This window comes from Haliotis asinina, chromosome 8 (genome assembly GCF_037392515.1).
Source record: "Haliotis asinina isolate JCU_RB_2024 chromosome 8, JCU_Hal_asi_v2, whole genome shotgun sequence".
Classification (NCBI taxonomy): Eukaryota; Metazoa; Mollusca; class Gastropoda; order Lepetellida; family Haliotidae; genus Haliotis; species Haliotis asinina.
The window spans coordinates 5,242,285-5,262,822 of record NC_090287.1 but is presented as its reverse complement, the minus strand read 5'-3'; the positions used below and the strand labels follow the sequence as shown (position 1 = coordinate 5,262,822).

The 20,538-nt window shown below is 40.4% G+C and overlaps 1 protein-coding gene across 3 annotated transcripts in view; it reads left to right on the top strand.

Moving 5' to 3' along the window:
- The window catches only part of LOC137293912 (ankyrin-1-like), a 23,535-nt gene extending 2,997 nt beyond the window's left edge, over positions 1–20,538 (top strand). Inside the window, exons 1-6 of one of the 3 annotated variants that reach the window (XM_067824725.1) lie at positions 3,205–3,290; positions 5,983–6,135; positions 6,344–6,392; positions 9,411–9,521; positions 15,399–16,094; positions 16,525–20,538. In XM_067824725.1, the coding sequence (XP_067680826.1) occupies positions 6,031–6,135; positions 6,344–6,392; positions 9,411–9,521; positions 15,399–16,094; positions 16,525–17,441 (1,878 nt within the window). In that variant the 5' untranslated portion in view covers positions 3,205–3,290; positions 5,983–6,030 and the 3' untranslated portion in view covers positions 17,442–20,538. Of the gene's footprint in view, positions 1–3,204; positions 3,291–3,614; positions 3,629–5,982; positions 6,136–6,343; positions 6,393–9,410; positions 9,522–15,398; positions 16,095–16,524 lie in introns of those variants that run through there. The other 2 variants (XM_067824724.1, XM_067824726.1) reach the window with 2 other exon arrangements.

Below are 20,538 nucleotides of genomic sequence, written 5' to 3'. Positions count from 1 at the left end.
CGTACACCCTTCGACCAAGAACGTCCCAGAGATGTTCAGTTGGGGACAGGTCTGGGGACTTAGAGGGCCAGTCCAATGTCTGGATACCTTCTTGTCGGAGATAAGCGGAGACAATTCGGGCCCGATGTGGTCTGGCATTATCATCTTGGAATACAAAATTTCGGCCGATAACTCTAGCCAATGGAGCCACAACAGGACGCAATATTTGGTCAACGTATCGCTGACCAGTCATGGCTCCGTTAATGATGACCAAATCTGATCGTCTGTCATGCGTAATCCCACCCCACACCATGACAGTACCACCTCCATATCGATCATGGTCAAGAATTGCTGCTCTGGCATATCGCTCCCCGCTCCGACGCCAACAACGTTTTCTGCCATCTGTGAATCGTAGGCAAAACCTTGACTCGTCAGAGAACATGGTGTAACGCCAGTGGCGCATAGCCCGTCCCTGATGCTGCGTAGCCCATGCCAGTCTTTGGCGCTTATGGTGAGCTTAAAGGGTGACACCCTTAAAAGGCCGTCTTGCTTTCAGACGAGCTTGATAGAGTCGGTTTTTAACGGTTGAGGTTGTAATGCGTCTTCCAGTGAGTGTGCGGAATTCTCTATTGGTTTAATAGATTTAAACCTATCGCGTAGAGCAATTAACGTAATGAGACGATCCTGTCGTGGTGTCGTTGATTTTGGTCTACCACGCCCAGGTCTCGTTGCAACCCCACCCGTTTGACGGTACTTATCCCACAGGCGTGAAATTACACTTTTTGATTTACCCATCTGCCGGGCAACTTCACATAATGATGCCCCCCATTTTGTTGCTTCACCGAGATACTGCCTCGGAGGCATTTCTGTCAGTAAGTGTCAATCTCTATTGCATTAGTGATTGCGACTTCTCCAGTACATTTACAGGAGTTAACGTCTGTATGCACGTGTAGCACGTGCTGGGCATGCATTATGCGGAATTCCATTGTCATTGGATGTTGCGTTTGGGAGATACGCCACGATAACGGACCCTGTCACAGTCAAAGTCATCTACATTCAATTTCTTGGTTCCCTTATTTTCTGTCGGTAGTATATATGAAACTAAAACACAGATCAACATTGTCGTGCAGCCCCAGAATGAGCCATAAGAATGAAGATTTTATGGATATCAACTTCTTTATATGAGAACACAACGTTTCGGAGTTAATGCTTACTCCTTCATCACCTGATGAAGGAGTAAGCATTAACTCCGAAACGTTGTGTTCTCATATAAAGAAGTTGATATCCATAAAATCTTCATTCTTATGCATTTCACTTCTAAATGCCCTTCAAAGACCAGAATGAGCCCCTCTGAATATGCATATATTGTGTGTGTTGAGACCTGTAGTCTGATCTCTGGGATCAGCTTGTTCACTTTGAGCTCAGTCTGGAATGAAAACATGTTTCTAGATTGTTATCTTATGTAGGTGTGAGTCTTATGTACACTAACGAAAACAGAGTGAATTTAATGACTATCTGAAGATGCAAGCAGTTTGAAACGCCTTTGCTGGTTCACTGATGTGCTCGTGTTCTGACGTGAGCCTTTTAAGCAGTCAGACTTAAATTGGTTGGTGTTGGTGTGTAAATATCGATAGTAAATGCAAACAGCCTTTCTGTATTTATCCAAAACATACATAAGAGTGATTGTTCACAACCTGATGTATTCCATGAGGACCGACAAAGTACTGACCGTCCAATGATCGTAATCCGATATTTAAACCCCAAACCACCCGATTCTGACAACTAAGGGTTGTCGTTGTATAACGATACTGTAAATCAATGCCAACTACCCGCTCTTGTATACACCTAAATGCGGCTGAGTGGGTAAAGCGTCTGCCAGAGAAGACAGAAGGATTGTGGGTGGACTGGTACCAAATGACGATACCCGGTAGTACTGGAACGCGTGCTACCTGTCTTGAGGAGCGGTGAAGTAGCCTAGCGGTTAAAGCGTTCGCTCCACGCGTGGAAGACCCGAGTTCGATTCCCCACATGTGTACAATTTGTAAAACCCAGTTTTTGTGTTCCCCGCCGTGATATTCCTGGAAATTGTCAAAAGCGGCATAAAACTATACTTTCTCACTTAATTAGTCATTATGAACTTGCCCACTTGTCTTGAGCTCGACATTAATTAAAGGGTTAAAACAATGTTCATTGTGGCTTGGTGAGGTATCGATGTTGATCTGGGATAAATGGTACGTCAAAGACAATTGCTCCGCTATTCAAACCACCACCTTCGCGATCTACGCGGGCGCTTAAGACCGTGGACTTGGTCAGATGTCGATCAGTAAGTTACACAGCTTGTTTTGATGTAGGGAACATTTCGGTAGCTGTAGGTGCGCCGCGCACTGGGGTGAAAGGACTCTCTCTTATCAGATAAGTAACCGCATTTGTGTGGCATTGCGAAACCCAATTTCTGAATTGAGTTAAATTAGTCAATAATTTTGTCTAAAATGAACCCCTATAGGACTTAAAGAATTACCAACCGCTTTATCGGGGTAAGATTGTTTTAGGTTCAGCGTATATATTAATTTATTATAAACTCGACACACATAACACGCGAGTATAAATAGAGGGGTATACGTAGGGTGTCAAGAGGGTTATATGTCTCGTGTCTTTTAGGCTAAGTCTCTATCCCCACCCTAGTACCTTTAAACATCTCTCCTTTACGGGTGTAAAATGCACAATCTTGATTATACGATCTATTTGATAAGTTTTGAATTATACATAGATCTAGTCTAGATATTACATAGATTTGATATGTCTATTCATAACACTAAATAGAATATGTTTAAACATGCATTACATATATAGGATGTTAGGTAGACAATGAAGAAAAGCATGTGCATGAAATAAATAGGAAGAAAATATGCTCACAATGATCTACTTTTGAGAAAGTCTTACCCAGTTAGCAGTATATGTTACACAAGGTAAACAAAGATGGTAGACGATGTGGCTAGCTGTGATTATATTTTATTTTCTACATAATTCATTTTCTATCTAGGACAGAAGATGTTTGCAGTATGACTTAGTACGATCTATCGTGAATAAGATGGTTTGTCATTTCTCCCAACAATGTGTTTCATATCGTAAACAGTTGGAACATCGAGAGAAAGTGACACGAGTGTGTTCCCATCGAATGGACCTGTCCCAATTGCGCATGCGTACTTGTCCAACAAATAGGAAGTAGGCATATCTGTCACTTATGTTCGAGAAGCTGTGATTAGAAACTGTTGTAATAAATTTCACGAGCCCTACCTATCACCAGGTAAAAGGTACGTATACACTTGTTGACGTAAAATGTTCACCCGGAACGTGTAGAAAACATCCCTGTCAAGTTAGAAACATGTTACGCTGGCCTAGTCGACCAAACCCACTCATTGTTGCTGTAAACAAACAACCCACGGACCTTGACAAGTTTGGTTATGTGACGGCTAACAGTAACGCATTAGATAAGGTCTAGATAGTCGCAATTCCGGGGACAGCTGGAATAAACTAGGTGTCCAAACACTTATCATTCTGGTTGGGACAAGATATTCATCAGGTGATCTTGCCAGTATGTATAAATTGTTTGATAATTCAGAATTCATTTTATTGGCGGCTGACGATGAAGGTATTTTCAAGCCCTCTTATATACAGGCGATATAAATTCCGTTTGATAAGTGCCACTGCATTGCAGCACTGTTCTAGATATGACAAGTGTCCAGGAAATTATGTCTTCAGTTTTGAAAAAATGATTGACTAACCATGTGACAAGCTTTATTCAGCTGGTGTCTTTTAAATATTGTTTTAATTTGTTGACATGTTTGTGATCTAATTTGAACAGATTACTACAAGGACATTATGAATAATTTCAGTTTCAGTCATCTGATTCCACAACAGGCTTGTCTAAACACTTCCTTGTATGTTCATCCCATACTCACGTTTGGTATTGAATGAATCAACATGAATTATATGTGCAGAGTGATGTACAGACCCATGCCAGTTATATTGGGCCACTTGAAGTAATTTCCATAGACTTACATGTTATTACAGTGTGGCATAAATAATTTTCATAAAGTGAGCCAAGGAAGGATATTTGAAATTATACAGCCAAATTTCATCATCTCTCCTCTGCGCACATAATTTCAGTTAACTTTTCTGACCACCATTTGACTAATGACATCACATTTATCAACTTATGTGTGGTTCCACAATGCACAATCCCACAGACCGCCATATTAAAGGAGTTCCCTGCACTGTACATATGTTGATTAACTTGTTGCCATTTGATGAACAAGCAATGGAAAATTAAACAAATATTATTTGATTGTAGGTAAAATGATTCCTCAAGGATCTTACGATTATTAAATCCATAAATATTATTTATCCTACACTAAATCGGCATGTAAGTGTTTGGAAATAGCATCAAGTGGCAAAATATAACTGGCATGAATCTCTACATTGAAAGTATAAAATATTGCTCTTCATTTAAGATATTTCTGCTTTTCTATATTTTACATGCCAATAAATGTTTTCAGTGATCATTGCATTAGCAGTAACTGCTGTTACCGTGTCAGAGTATGACTTAAATTTAAAGTTAAGTTGCTCCCTTCAGTGAGCAACAGAGAAACGTGATAGTATGATTTCTGGTTTTAATCCGAGATTAGCCTGTTTATGACTTTTGTTTGTATACTTGCTCTATGGATTTCACAAGTTAATAAGTTCTAACGCCTACCACATCAACATCATGTATGTCATGGGATAACTGAAATACTGTAGCTACATACTCATACTGATTGGAATTTTATCATAAGAATTGAAACAACCATACATCTTAGGTAAACAAATGAATGACCAACAGCTGACCGCAGTACTTCGGAACATGTTCTTATTAGCTGGTGTATCCTCCCTGAATCAATAACATGTATTGAGAATATAAATTATTTAAAGGACTGTACCAGTTCCTTCAAAAATAGCATTTTGTGTCTTTGATCATCATTGGTAGTATTGGATAAAGCTATTACAGTAAAATTCAAATAGACTAAGCTATTACTAATCCTCATATTTGTATGTTTTCTAGTCCATTCAGTTCCTTAATGTTCTGTGTTATCAACTAATTAATCTAGTGGTATTGATGATTAATGAGGTCACTAAATCTACATGATCAATAGGCTATTTGTGGACTTGAGTGTGGTACTATTATTAGCACAGGCTTGTTATCACACATATATGCCAGGGCAGGTAGGCGGCGGATGTGTGAGTGTACATTGTCATCATTATGTTTTAGATATATAAACACACTGATCATTCCTTGTTATAACTGAATATTGATTGTATAACTTGGAGATATCTTCACACATTCTCTGATCCACTGAATTGCATTTCTGTGCCCAAAGTGTAGATGGATATATCCAGTGTTACCTGTATTAACAGTATCGTCACAATAAGTTGTAAATATATTTGATGCAGCATCACTTGTAACTCACTCAGTTATTACTTTTGAAAATGGTCAGGTACTGGAAATATTAATTATTTAGAGGAGGCAAAGCGTGTCACAGAAATCCAGATCATTCACTTCTTGGACATTTTACTCTGTTCACAACTGTGGATGTGACTGTTGAACAAGAGAGGAAGGAACAAGATCAGGAAGGAAACTAGCCCAGATCAATTGTTTTAAATGTTCAAGGCACAATAAAGGCTCGTAAAATTTCTATCATGTAGGGACATTGCTGTATATTTCTGTTTAGGGATGGAAGAATTTCTTTGTTAGTTTCCATGACTGACAGACATGATAGTCAGTTCATGGTGTCAGTGGAATTCAATATCAGTTGTCTCTTTTTTGAAAATGGATGGTGTTACCTCAGAATAAAAATTCAACACAAAGAAAGTGGTAATTCCTGTTAATTTTGTTCTATAATGAAGAAAATATTTTAACATGTGCCCAATGAACATTGCAGATGTTTGCATTATGCTTGTGTTGTTCAGGTTATCAACCCAGTCCATCATAACGTGTTCCAATGCAGTCCTAATATAATGGATCCTGACTTCCTTGACTCGGATTCGGATGACGACGCAGGTTTGGCAGTTATGCTGCAACGTTTTGGCATGTCTGCCAGATACCTCCAGTCAAGACTTGAGGTAGATTACTTTTTCCTCAAACTGACTCACATGATATGACTGTAAAAGTGTTAACATGGTTGAAAGTGCAAAATCAAATCAGTACCAATTCATCATGCATTTGTGAAGATTTTGAGTTTGCCTAATTTTCAGCTGATTATATATGTGCCTGTGTGCTAGTCATGTATGTCTCCATTTTACTTCTATGTTTACTATATGTTCATTTCAGAACTTCGTGGAAGATGACAGAAAAATAGATACACTTGTTGTATCAGAAGGTAAAACCCTTTAATTGTAGTTCAAATGTGTTGTTTTCCCTTTAGTAGTTAGTTTGATTAGATGATTTGGATGATAATTTGAAACAACCCAGCTTCTGTCATATTGGAGGATAGCGTATAGCAGTGAGGTGAACTGAATCTGACAGAGTTCTGTCTCCCATCGTTTGGCTATTTAGCATGAGATTTATTTGCAGATTTATATTCAAATATTTATAAGTGTTGATAAGTGGTGCCAGATACTTTGTAGAGTTATATTTTATGTTACTGTAACCATGGTAACAGTTAAAAATTTATTTCATATTGGAATCGTTAATTCGGAGATAAACTTAAAGGTCACATGCAACATAAAACAAAACTTTGCAGATTCTGATACCTTTCCGTATGCACTTACTGAAACAAATCTTCAAAAATGCCAAATCAACCTATATAGTTGAAAAAACATGATGAAAAAAAAGCCTGCAAAATCAGAGTTCAAACAATTCACTAAATTTCCCCCATCGCTTTGGGGAAAAAATGGTTTCAACAGCTGTCCTGTGCTGTGCCTATTACGCATGCACAGTGAAGGTTTGTGGAGCTTGAAACAGTATGCATGCCCGGAGTCTGAGGTCGTGAGCAGTAGTCTAATCTTGGTTGTGTACACAGACAAGTAAATAATCTACTCGTTACATAAAAAAAACTTGTTGATTGTAGTAAGCAGCCTCTGTCACAGAGAAAGCTCAATGTCTGGTTTATTGACACCTATATGGCTATCTGTCTGTCTGCTAAAGACATAATGCAATACACAGATTCAGTCACTGACCATGTGCAAGTTGAACTTAACACCTATCAGGCTATACGCCATAAACAAATTAATTGATTTATGACTTGTGCACCTGAGTGCTATCTCTGCCACATTTATGTAATTAGGCACGTGTGATACACATGACATGTTTTTATGTCTTTGGGTTTGGCAAACTACATCCATTCTTCTTGGATGACTGGTTCTGACGGAAACTGGTGCAAACTCTTGTCAGTTTCAAATCCTGCTTTGTACTTGGACGAATGACTTTATCCATCCATGCAGCAGTTCACCATATCTACTGAGATGATTTTTGATTGGATCGAGCGCAAATTCAGAGAACATGTATTTACAAAACCCAACATCACTATATACATTCTTTATGGATAACAACTTCTTGTAGTGTATATGATTTTGTTTGACAACGGTATATGAATCCATATTGAAACAATGCATCAAGTGCAATGAAAGAAGTTGTTATCCATAAAGAATCTTATTTTCTTGTGACTCTCCATACTTCTAAAATGCATAAAACAGATCATCTTTCTGTACACACAATGAGCCCTCAACATATCAGCAAATGAACCAGCCAATCGAAGCCGTCGTTACAGTACACACCCACCTGCTGTGACTGGGTTCGGTCCCCCGAGTGCTTCGAGGGAAGTAAGCCCAAGCACAAAATATTGCACTTTTGAATCGCAATTGTATGCTTATCATTTTGTTTGTTTGTTTTTTACAAGCATCAATGTATATTATATGTCATGAATAAGTGATGATTGTGTTTTAATTATGTTTGCTTTTTTGGTTGCATGTGACCTTTAATGTTAAACTATATGAACTGCTCTGACATTAGTAACATACTTCAGTTAAATGTTTTGAGTATGGCCTGTCACATCTGTATATTCCAATGTTCGTTTTCTTATAAAACCTTATGAAGTTTCAAAGCCTAACTGCTCTGTTAAATTGTATACATATTCTTTGTGGAGACTGTAAATTTAGAGCTTTCATGACCTTGAAGGGTTGTAAGATACCTACATCAGTTTTGTTTTTGCAATAATCCAGGAACTAGAAAAAAAATTGTATTAGCTGTCAACTTAAGATAACTGTTTTCCAGATTGATGGCATAAAGTTTAATATTATTTTGTAAGCTAATTTCAAGACACCCTCAACAGGTGACAGCTGTCATGTGACCAATCTGATAGTTGGGAATGATCTGTAATGTTACGTATGTCATATTTGGGATTTCACTTTCTTAGTAAAGTACAAATTCTAGTACTTTTTCGGTTGAGTCCCATCCGGGATTCAAACCAGCACCCTCAGAGTCAGCCACTTGACTTTGTGTGCTGGCGATTAGGTGCCTGGTACTGGTTCGAATCCCGAATGGGACTCAACTGAAAAAGTACTAGAATTTGTACTCTGCTTAGAAAGTGAAATCCCAAATATGACATATGTTGCATTTGACCACTTTCTAAATGGCATTGTGTAATCAGATCTGTAATGTTAATTAATAGAAATAATATAATGTAGTTTGAACTGCTAAAGTTGTGGACTGAATTTCTATATAACGGTACAAGTTTAATGCTTTGGCTAATGAGAATAGATCACCTTATCACAATGTCTTGAATCGGGATCCTTTCTGCAGTGCCGCATTCGACGGCCATCATTGTCATAAGTCCATGTGAAATTGCTCAAGTTACAATTGTGTTAACGCTAAGATTGGTTCGTGGAACGGAGACCAAGCAGTCTACCCCCGTTTCTTACCGTGCTATTCTCTCAACAGAATGTCCAAACCTCGTCTGTACCAACGATTCAACACGTGCTAGTTATTTTGAGTGAGTTTGTATCACAGTATGGAGGGACCTATCCCTTCTCCTGGAAGACAATTGCCAAGGCTTCTTAGTTTTTAATGAATTCTCCTTATGTATATGTAACTGATGGACCATTAACCATGTTAATTGCAGGTTTTATTATTGATATTTATTCTTAATACTAGCAGTCATCATCATCATACATCTGATAGATGTATCTGTGAACTTAATAAACAATATTCAATAATATGTGCAAGCATATTTCAAATATTTGTTCTAAAAGCTGTTTGCAATAAAATATATGAAAATGAAGGACTCTTTCAGATATCTGAAAACAATTTATAAGAGGGAGAGAAAAGTACATGATGTAAAGTGGAGTGTCAATGTCGAGAGAAGTCATTGCTATAGTAGTTGGTCTGGTTGTTGTTGCAGAGACTCGCAGACTGCAAGCAGACATTTATGAAAGTGTCGTGAGAGGCGACCCCGAGGATTACACATTTCTGGCAGAAAACAAGTGTTTGCTGGATCAGGTCCTTTTCATAGGTCAGTTGTTTTAGTAAGGATTTCCATACAGATTCCAGGTTAGTAATATGCTCCAGCAACTACCACTTGTTTGATACCGGCCACCGTGACATAGCTGGAATACTGCCAAGAGCGAAATGAAACAAAACCTCTCACTCCCACTTGTTCGGGAATGGAGAGTTAGTAGCTTATATCTGATATATTCTGATGTACCTGTTAAACAGAAATGACTATATTTTTCCTTTTCCTGACTCATGCTTGATTGGTTATCTCCTTCTCTCTGGCGAAAGTAGTGGCATACCTGAAATCCCTTGAAGTTCCTGTCTAAAAGAAGCGGATATGAAATACACTCACCCACCAGTTGCTTCCCTTTTCCTGCCAAACTGATCAGCTGACCAACCATGCTTGTCACTTTCTCCTCATCGCCTGACGAGGGAGGCTGGGGGTACCTGGAATCCTGGATACGGCGATAAGTCTTTCTATTTTTTCGGGCCTATAACTAAATTTATGTTGTATGCAATATTTGGATAATGTATATGCATCATAATTTGTTAAATTTGTGATTATTGTGTCTTTATTTAGCATGTATTTCATCGAATGAGACTTAGTCTCAGTTGAGAGAGAGAGGGAGAGAGAGAGAGACAACATCAGCTTGCATTAGCCACGTCTAAATTGGGTGATTTGACTTTGGGTCAGTTTCTGCTAAGTTTCATTCCACTGACATGTCAGGCGTGTCTCCAGTTCTGTGTCTGGGGTCCAGCAAGTCGTCCCCTAGACCACAGAAGAGAACTTCAACAGAGACAGAGTCGTCGCAGCCTAAGAAGTCTAGATCATCATCATCGAAGACGAATTCCTCTTCATCAAAGTCGTCACAGAATCAACATACATTGACAAAGATATCCTTCGGTGAAGATCGTCCCTCTACAGGAACGACATATCTATGACTAGCCACCCATTGACGCTACACAACAAGCAGAATGTCAACCGTCATAGACAACTTTTGTCGCCACCTAGATCGGCCCTGACTGTATCGTCACCACTCCATGTCTAAGTCTAGGGAGATAAAGTTGGGTAACCGCTTAATTGTTGATGCTGAGATTCATTCCTGCGAGAATCCAGCTGTATCTCCGAGGTCGTGTCCAGGGTCGGGAGAGTCCCCATCCAAGACTCAGACCAAGAAAATTAAGAAGTCAAAGTTGTCATCTGCTAGATCATCGCAGAATCATCCCTCGCAGATAAAGAAGTGATTTGGGGAGGAGATAGTTCCTTTAGAAGAATGTCAATATTTTGACGAGTCTCCGTTAATGATATGGGGTGACGACACCATGCATCGGACTTCGGCAACTAGATTGATGCCGAGACGTTATGTTACATTGATATGTTAACATTTCTGCCTATACCTCCTGTATCTACGATACCTGAGACTTTGTCTACAGAGTTCAAGACAGCAACCAAGTTTCAACAGCAACATGTGCTGCCTTTTCACGCACGTCGTTCCCCTCTTCATAATATGGAGCCATTCATCAGAGCACCAGAGGTCGACGAAGGCTATAAAGTCATCAACCGAGCTCGTAGTAGATTTTACAAGGTGGAAGATAAAAGATTGGCGCAACTGGACACTACTATGAGGCGAACCTTTTTTGGGATTAGCTCGATCTAGAGCCATCAATGAGACTCTCATCGGCAAGTTTAGCAACCCAGTAACCAAGGAAGAGAGGATGATCCTGTCGGCATTCATTACACAGAGGAAGCATCAGCAATTTATGTCTGAGCATTTAGCTTCTACCACTGCGGGAATTAATCTACTTCGTAGGCAGGGGCTCCTGTCCACCACCTCATGGAGTGAGAACTTCACAAAGCCCTTGTGTCAAGCCCCATGGTCTGCACCTACGGTATTCGACAGAAGGACTGAAGCGGTAGCAAGATCGGTTACTCAAGATTCAAGGGAAGTTATCATGATAAAATCCAACGACACTTTGACTTCTGTCCTTAAACAGACAAATCAAAGTTACACTAGCGAGTCCAAGTTTTCCAGGGTTCAAAGAGCGAGGGACAAGAAATTCAATGATAGAGGGGAGAAATCGTCTTCTTCATTTCGTCGTCCCTATGGAGGAAGTAAACGTTCTCAGACGTCAGGAAGATCGTCTAGGGGCAGTGGAGGAAATAAGCACTGAAGATCAGGGTCGGAACGACTGGAGTTTTCCACCCTCAGCTGTTCCCATACAACCGTCTCCAGTTGGTGAATGCCTTCAACTCGTCTGGAAGAAGCGGGTAATTCTCAACGATGAATACGTCACGAAGATTCTTCGAGATGACTGCCTTCAACTCGTCTGGAAGAAGCGGGTAATTCTCAGCGATGAATAAGATTCTTTGAGATGACAGCAACATTCCACTGCATACTACACCTCTGATCACAAGAGATGACGGTATTATCCTTTGTGGAAAAATTTCGACACATCTACCTGGAAGACAATTTGTCTACATCAACTTCAAGCGGCGGAAGTTTTTTTTGCGCGCTTTACTCATCTAGACACATGCTCGCCAAACAGTATGGTTACAGACAAGCCTAACCGGTGGCAAGGGTATCACCGTTTGAACAATATTTCACGATGATCAGTTATCTGCTACACCGGTGACGTCACATCTACAATCTGATTGGTCCCAGGGAGACAACGCCCTGCAAAGAAAGCTGATGATGTCACATCTACAATCTGATTGGTCTTTGAGAGACAGCACCCTGTGCAGAATGCGGTGTTATTGTTCGAGTATCAGGAAGTTGTCGGTGACTTTCAGCGCTGGAAAGATGTCGATTACACACTAGATTAACCGTTTGCAGCATCATTTAATTCGTCAGGCAGCATAGAGGTCTTCTAACAGCAGACTCAACATGGCCTATCACAAGGATTGCAGCAATGAATGACAGCTCCTGATCAGACAGGCAGTCAGCTATAAATAGACTTCTTGCAAATGTCAACACGCTCCTAATGAATAGTATTGACGATCTGGAAATGAAGAATGACGTATCTTCACGGCATACAAGTTCTTCATGAGAGAAGTTAACTCAGTCTACAGTTGGACTTCACTATCAGGCTACTAAATTCCTCGGGATTTGATTCATCACTACATGGAAATACACTGCTGTCCCAAGGAATCGGTGGGTCAAAGTTCAAGTTGATGTTAGAACAAGTTCTACTTTCTCTCCACTACCATTACGACAATGTCAATGTCTACTCGGTCTGCTCACGTTTTCTCAGGATATGACCAGAAGAAGACGCCTACAACTATGTCTATGATAGCGATTCCAGAGTCACGGTTTCATGTCTTGACCGGTTTACGATGCTGGACAACTTGAAACCACACCCGCTATGGGAAATGTCTGCGCAGGAACTTATCTGTTGCAGTCGGCATCCAACAACCATTTCTATGTAGACGGGGATGCAGGGATGGGGTGTCCATCTAAACAACGAGTTGCAGCAGGAATCTGGAAGATCAAATGCTTCCCATCAACCAGTTGGAAATGAAAGTGGTGATTCATGCTATCCATCACTGGTCAACAACACTGAGAGACAAGCTACTGATGATCCACACAGACAACTCAACAGTGGCTTTCTACTTAAACAAGCAAACCTCAGGGAGATCTCTATCTCTGCTACACCTGTTGTTTCAACTTTTCGACATGGTCGACAGTCTGAATCTCCGAATAATAGCATGTCACATACCAGGAGTCTGCAACATCATGGCATACACCTTTTCTCGTCCTTTTTGACCATTACCAACAGAGTGGATGGCGCTTCAAGAGGCATTTTAGTTAATCAGCCAGAATTTTGGATCGCCGCAAATAGACCTATTTGGAACAAGGCTCCACAAACAGACTACAACCTTTGTATCACCAGTACCTGTTCTGTTAGCATGGGCAACAGTCACTCTTAGCATCACTAAAACGCATTCGCATTTCCCCTTCCAGTGCTGCTGTCAAAAGTCATCGAGAAAATAAAACCTACTGGGTAACGAGACATTGGTTTCCAACACTCATACAACTACCAGACTGCAACCCATCTGCGTTCCGACTTCACGAGTGGAATGTATCCAAATCTGTTTAAAACACAGAGGATACTCGATGAGAGCAGAGAAAGCAGTTACCTAGCCTTACTGAAATCCACTCGCACCCTTTATGATGACAAGTGGAAGCGGTTTTAGACATACACCAAGAAGAAAGGCTTCACGGCCATGAGACCATGCTGACTAAAGTACCCGAGTTTCTTGCCTTGCTATGCTCCTTCATGTAGATTTAGAGCTCAGCATGGGATCTAAACATCATACTCCAACATCTCACAAGTGATGTGTATGAGCCGCTTGATCTGACCTCATTTGAACTATTAACTCAGAAGAAGCTGTTTTACTTGCCTTGGCTACAGCTGCATGAATGTCAGAAATTCATGCTCTAGACTTCAACCACACAAGCTTTGATGCAAGTCATCAGCAGACAGCTCATCTGGGTCTACGAAGGGATATTATTGCGAAAAATCAACTGCCAGGTCAACCAGATAGACAATTCCACATACTGGCACTATCTTCAATCCCTAGACCCCATGATACTCAAGATTTGTCATTATGTCCAGTCAGAGCATTGAAGGTATACATCGCAAGTACCAAGTCTAGAAGGCAAAGTTTCAAGCGCCTGTTTATCCCTATATCTACTGAGACACTTACGGAAGTATCCCGCAACACTATCTCATTGTGGATCAGAGCTGTTATATTGAGAGACTTTTAAAGCAGCAGGATTGGAACCTCCACGAGCCTCCAACCCACATGGGAACTGCTCGCTATCAACTATAATGGAGACCTGCTTTTGGAAGTCAAACACAGTGTTTGCCAGCCACTACCTACAAGACATAACCACGAAGGACGTCTCTGGTATGAATCAGTTTGGGCCTCAGCAACTAACAGTTTCCCGAAGGCGCTGAGTTCACTTACCCGTTTTATCACGTGACTTGTGGAAGCCAGACGCTCTGCGGAGTATATGGTGGAAAGTCCATGCACACAGCTTAAGCAGGCTAGCACGAGTGATTATGACTGTGTACTTGTAATGAATATACTTGTACGAGATGAGGGGTCGCAACTAGTCTTGATTGCTGTATCTTGACATTTAGTTGCATGAGAAACTAGCAGGACGCTAGTTTCTTTTTGATGTCATCTATGGAAGACAAGTTTGACTGAGATGTGATTTCCCGCCCCCCCCTCCCCCCAAATCTACAACGAATATGAGAAGAATAAGGCTGAATTATCACCGTTACAAGTTCCCATTAGAGAGGGGAATTATTGGACGTAATTTACAACTGACAGCAGAATCCAGTGTGGTCTGACCCACCGCCATTTCCGTCGGATTCTGTAGGCAATTAAGCCTGAGTCTGGATAAGGAAAAACATGTAATTTTCTGAATAAAATTGATATTTTATTCTTATCCTGACTCATGGCTAAAGCCCTCCCAGCTGCCCCTCACAGACACTGAATTCTCGCATTCTCGTGTCGGGCGATTTATAAGGAGAGAGTGAAGTAGCATGGCGGTCAGCTGACCATGTGTGCGGGAAAAGGGAGGTAATACTTGGGTGAGTGTGATTTTACGTCCGCTTCTTTTAGAAGGGAACTTGAAGGGATTTCAGGTGTTCCACTACCTTCACCAGGAAGAGGAGAGTAAGCAATTAAGTATGAGTCAGGATAAGTATAAAATATCAATTGTATTCAGAAAATTACATTTGTGTTTTAATTATGTTTGATTTTTTGGTTGCATTTGACCTTTAAAATTGACTGTAATGTCTGTTATAACTTGATTATATTGGATTGTTTATGAAATGGCCTTTCTGTATCTGTTATGATTGACTCTGTTGTATCTGTAATCAGATTGCAGGCCTGGGTGTAACTGTGTGCGGACGTTTGAGAGCCACCCACTCAGGATTGAGGACACCAGCACAGACCGCCTGTCCCGTCCATTGGAGTGGATCAAGACTGGAAAATGTTCCTGTCTGCAGAACAGCGAGCATCCCATGCCGAGGAGGTGTGGCAAGACACTGGCCCATGTAGCCAGTGTGATGGGCAACCTGAAGATGCTGATGTTCCTGCAGGAACAAGAGTGCACCTTTAACTATGTAACCCCAGTGCTCCACTACACTCCTCTCTTCCTGGCCGTCATGAAGAACCACATTCACATCGCCCAGTACTTGCTGGCTCAGGGTGTCAACATCAACATCCGGTCTAAGATGGAGCAGCACTCTCCTCTCATTGAAGCCATGCTGGACAAGAAGAAGGAGATCTTTGACATGCTGGTGCAGTCTGATGCCATTGATGTCAATACTACCAACTTCCGTGGTGAGAGTGCCCTCATTGTTGCTACAAGGATGGAGAATGTTGAGTATGTGGAAGCTCTGATGAAGGCGGGAGCACGGCCAGATGCCATGGATGTCCGTGGCACTACTGCTCTCATGCATGCGTGTCGGCTGGGTTTTGTGGACATTGCCAAGCTCCTGCTGAAGTTGAAAGCCAGTGTGGATGTGAAGGATGCTCGAGGGGACACAGCTCTACAGTTTGCTGTGTATAGAGGTAGGAAGTATTGGAACTAATCATTATTTTTCAGTTATTCTAATTTGATTTGCATAAAATGATCCTGATGTTATTTGTAGTATTTTTCTTAACATATGGTTGAAAATGTGTACTTCCTTTCATTTCATGTTAGGCTGTTTCCCAGCAGCATATGATGGTCAGAAGCAGAACTGGCTCATTGACGTTTCATTGTACCCAAATGACATGGGTTGTTGCTCATGATATCAGTCACTGGATTTTCTGGTCATGCCACAGTTATTCTTTATGTAATATACAATACAATATAACAGAGTGCAACATAAAACAAACTCAGTCATACTCTCTTTTCCATTAACAGTGTTCTTGTTTTGTTCTAAACAACAGCTGGTATTTTTAATACTAAACTCCTGAATTGTCCCTTCATCAAAATGTGAACTGTTTTATGTTCCAGAGGAGGCTGAGTTAGTGGATCTTCTACTTACGGGCGGCGCCGACCCAAACCACATTCCTGAAGATGGTTTCCCAGCGCTGGTAGTTGCAGCTTACAGTGACTCCTGGCAGATCTTAGAACTGCTGTTGAAACATGGTGCTGACATTGCTGCCACCAACAGACATGGCTACACAGCACTTCACATTGCCGCCTGGAACGGTCATGTCAACTCCGTCAATCTGTTGTTGAAACAACGAGCTCCATGTGACACCAAGACAGCTGACCTGAACACCCCCCTCTCCCTTGCTGCTCATGGCCGTCATTCGGAAATTATCGAAATACTGATACCCCATGGTTGTGATGTCAACAATTCAGACAAGGATCAAGACACTCCTCTGCACTATGCATCCTACAACTCAGATGTCAATGCTGTTAGAATCTTAGTCCAAAATGGTGCCAATCCTAATGTGAGAAACCGAGTCAATGTGACCCCATTATGGAATGCAACTTATTGTGGTAGTACAGACATTATTAAAATTTTGCTTAGCAAGAATGTGGATATGGAAGTGGAGAGTGTTGGCATTAATCAACACCATCAGTCAGACGATGTTCTCTACATTTACAAACAGGTCAAGACGCCCCTGTGGGTCGCTGCTAATCGTAATTTTCCCGAGGTTGGCATGTTGCTGATTGCAGCAGGCTATGACATGTCTGGAGAAAACTGGATCCTCACAGATGCGTTGCAAGAGATTCCTGAAGAAGCATTCCGAAGCCTCCTTCACTATCATAAAACAACACCCTCAAGACTTGTCAAAATATGCCGTCGATTTTTGCGCCAGTATTTTGGCAACAATGTCACAACTTGTTCAAATCAACTGGAAATTCCTGTTGTTCTGAAAAACTATCTGCAACTCAAAGATCTTACAGATGAGAATTGACGTGATACTGGCCCTGTTATTCGTGTTCAAAACTGAGATAGTCTTTGCTGTGATAAAACAAACTAGTAGTGCAATTGTGAAGAAATTCTGAATGAAGCCATGCTCTGCTGATGTTGAATGTGTATCCTTTTCCATTTTTGATGTTGCAATAATGTATTCATGCAAACTTACTCAGTAGTCAGTGTGCTTGTTTGAAGTAGGTATCACAGGATGTTCGCATCTCACTGGTAACCAACAGAGCAGTGATGGGGGAAATACCAGCACACTGGTGAGAATTTTTGTTTGGCTCTGTATACTTTGTATCTTTGTCGACAGTCATCTAAAACTTTGTCAATACTGTTTGTGCTGTATTTTTTTAAAACAACTTACTTGTTTGTAGTTTTCTTACTACTAAAGATGTACTTGACAGCTGTACATTACTGTTGCTTTGATTATCATTCAGAAACGCTAATGAAGGAGTTGTTCAAGATTCAGTGTCTCCGTAGACAAAGACTACATGGAGGAAAGACTTGTTTCGGATAATGCATTACGTATTATGTTATGTGACATTTGCAGTGTATTAATGCATAATTAAATCTGTCAGTTCTTAGTAAAGACAAGCGTTCTTATGGCATTTCACCTGATGAAGAAGTAAGAACATACTTCAAAACGTCATGACCATTCACCATAAAGGTGTCGTCTATGAAAATTCTTGTCTTAATGTCTATCACTTCTAAATGCCCTTGAAAGACTGTGTTAGTAATCAGTCTATTCTTTTGATGCATTTCTGCAAGTCTCATATATATTCAATTCGTTGCTATGAGTTTTGTTTGTTGATACTGCCTATGCTGGACTGTCTTTACATTTGTACTGTTGACATATCAGCGTTGTCTCAGACGTCAGTTGTTTACTGAGGTGGATGTCGGTGGATTTACTGAAATACATTAAACTCAGTTCACCAACCCAAACTACATCTGAAGATGCTTAGTGATTGACTTGTCAGCACTTTGCACATTGCCTTTGTGTGGTGGATATATTAATACTCTTATTAGCATTATCATTGTCATTGACAGGAACAAGTCAGCTTCTGCACTGTGAGTGTAGTTAATCATATTTCTTGTTATTGAATTGCTACCATCAACTTGTTGGACATTCAACCTAATGCATCAGCTTCTGAGATTGGATGATTTGATGACTTGGAATGCCCTTGTCTTGGATCATTGCTCAAAGCATCAATCACTAGAGGTCTAGGCCAGACTCCATTATTTACGATAGGGGTGTTGTACATGCTCTGATTTTTCAGTTTGTATTGTCATTTAGGCATCTTGGCCTTAGTGTCTTGTGCAGTGAACTACATTTAGTCTCTGTTGGTTTCTCACAGCAGTTGCGTCAGTTTTACAGTGGTCGTATTAGTGGGTAGACTATGATGATTGTATCCTGTTTTCTGCAGTGTTTGTATCATCAGCACAATGATTGTTCTTGCTTCAGTACAACTGGATTGTGACCTCTACAACACAAAGAATGTTTTCTGCTCATATTGTTACGTGTTTGTTATAAAACACCAAGATTGGAGATACATGTCCTAGAAGTCTGTGATACCATAAATTTTCTTCAAAATTCTACAGACTGGTTATTTGTTGAATGTCTGGGTTCCACTTGTTGAATGTTTTTCTTTGTAAATGGCAGAGGTTGGTGATATGAGGAATTACTCAATATGTTAAGATCACTGATATTCTTCATGTGAGAAAACATGGTGAATAGAACTGTTCTGATCGTATACTATTTTCGTCGGAAGACATAGGTTGTAACTTAAGTACAGACATCTTTTGTCATTATGTTTGAAATTATAGCCTAGAGTTCATAAGAGTAGTCTCACTTTAAAAATATGCATAATGAAAACACTTCTGATGAATGCCATATCACAAAAAGGGTTAGAAATGCCATCAAACAGATGACTCAAATTCACAGCATCATGAATATTACAACTGTCTAAAGCTTCAAAACATTTTTCTGACACATTTATTCTGTCTTTGCGTGAAAAGGGTTAGCTTGGAAATAGTTCTGCTAACAAAGTTAGTACACGGAAAGTATGTGGTGTCATCACTGCTTACTATTACATATTCTTACATTTACCTAATCAAAACATTTGATGCATTTGTTCTTTTTTGTATTGTTTTGAGAAAATATTTATGACACAGTGTTTTGGCATCAGTATTGGTCTTTGGTGCATTAAGCATTTGTGTGTCTCAAAGTTGAAGCTTGGCCACTGTGGTGGCAAGTGGTCCTGTGCGTTGTGCTCAGGTCACAAAATCAGTTGAAGTTGAGCAACGTCGGGTTCGGAGAGTCCTTGGATGGGTAGTCATGTTTGGCAGTTTGACTCCTGAGAGTTTCTAGGGCGTTGGTCCTGCCCCACAAAGAAGCACATGTGAAACATGTGGTCTCACCTTAGGCAAGTAAGTTTGTTCAAGAATTGCCTCTGTTCACCCAGCAGAAAATGGGTACCCGGTGAGATAAAGTCATGTGACTAAAACCTTCTAGCGCCTAACAAGGCAGCTTGGGTTATCCGGGGTAATAATAATGATGTTCAGTATGTTATGCGCTTAGAGCATGTCCCTTAGTGATTGGGATGAGGCGCCATATAAGTACTATTATTATTATTATAATCCTGATACATTGTCTCTTTGTGGTTCCGTTCAACCTCCGCTGCCTTGAGTATTTATGTACTGAAGGTATCCTCAACTTCTAAGCAGTAGACTGTATTTCTTTAAAAAACCTGCCAAAGAATCCTTGACTTGGCTTTGTTACACCCAACAATACCAGCAACACATAGAGGCAACACAAAACACAGCAGCTTGGACATCATGGCTGCAGTTGGAAATTGTATTTTCTCTTACTTACTGGGATTAGTAGTTTTAATTATGCTGTTTTCTCAGTCTACATGGCTTAAGATGTGGAAATGAAAGAGTTTTGCTCAACTTTTGTTTTTGGTTACATCTGCTGTCTCTGCCTGTCCACTGTTTTGGATATTGTATTACATGTATATGTCTTTTGGTGTCTTCTTGTTTCACAATAAATATATTTTGTGGGTGTATGATCAAATAAACTTTGTTATGAAAAA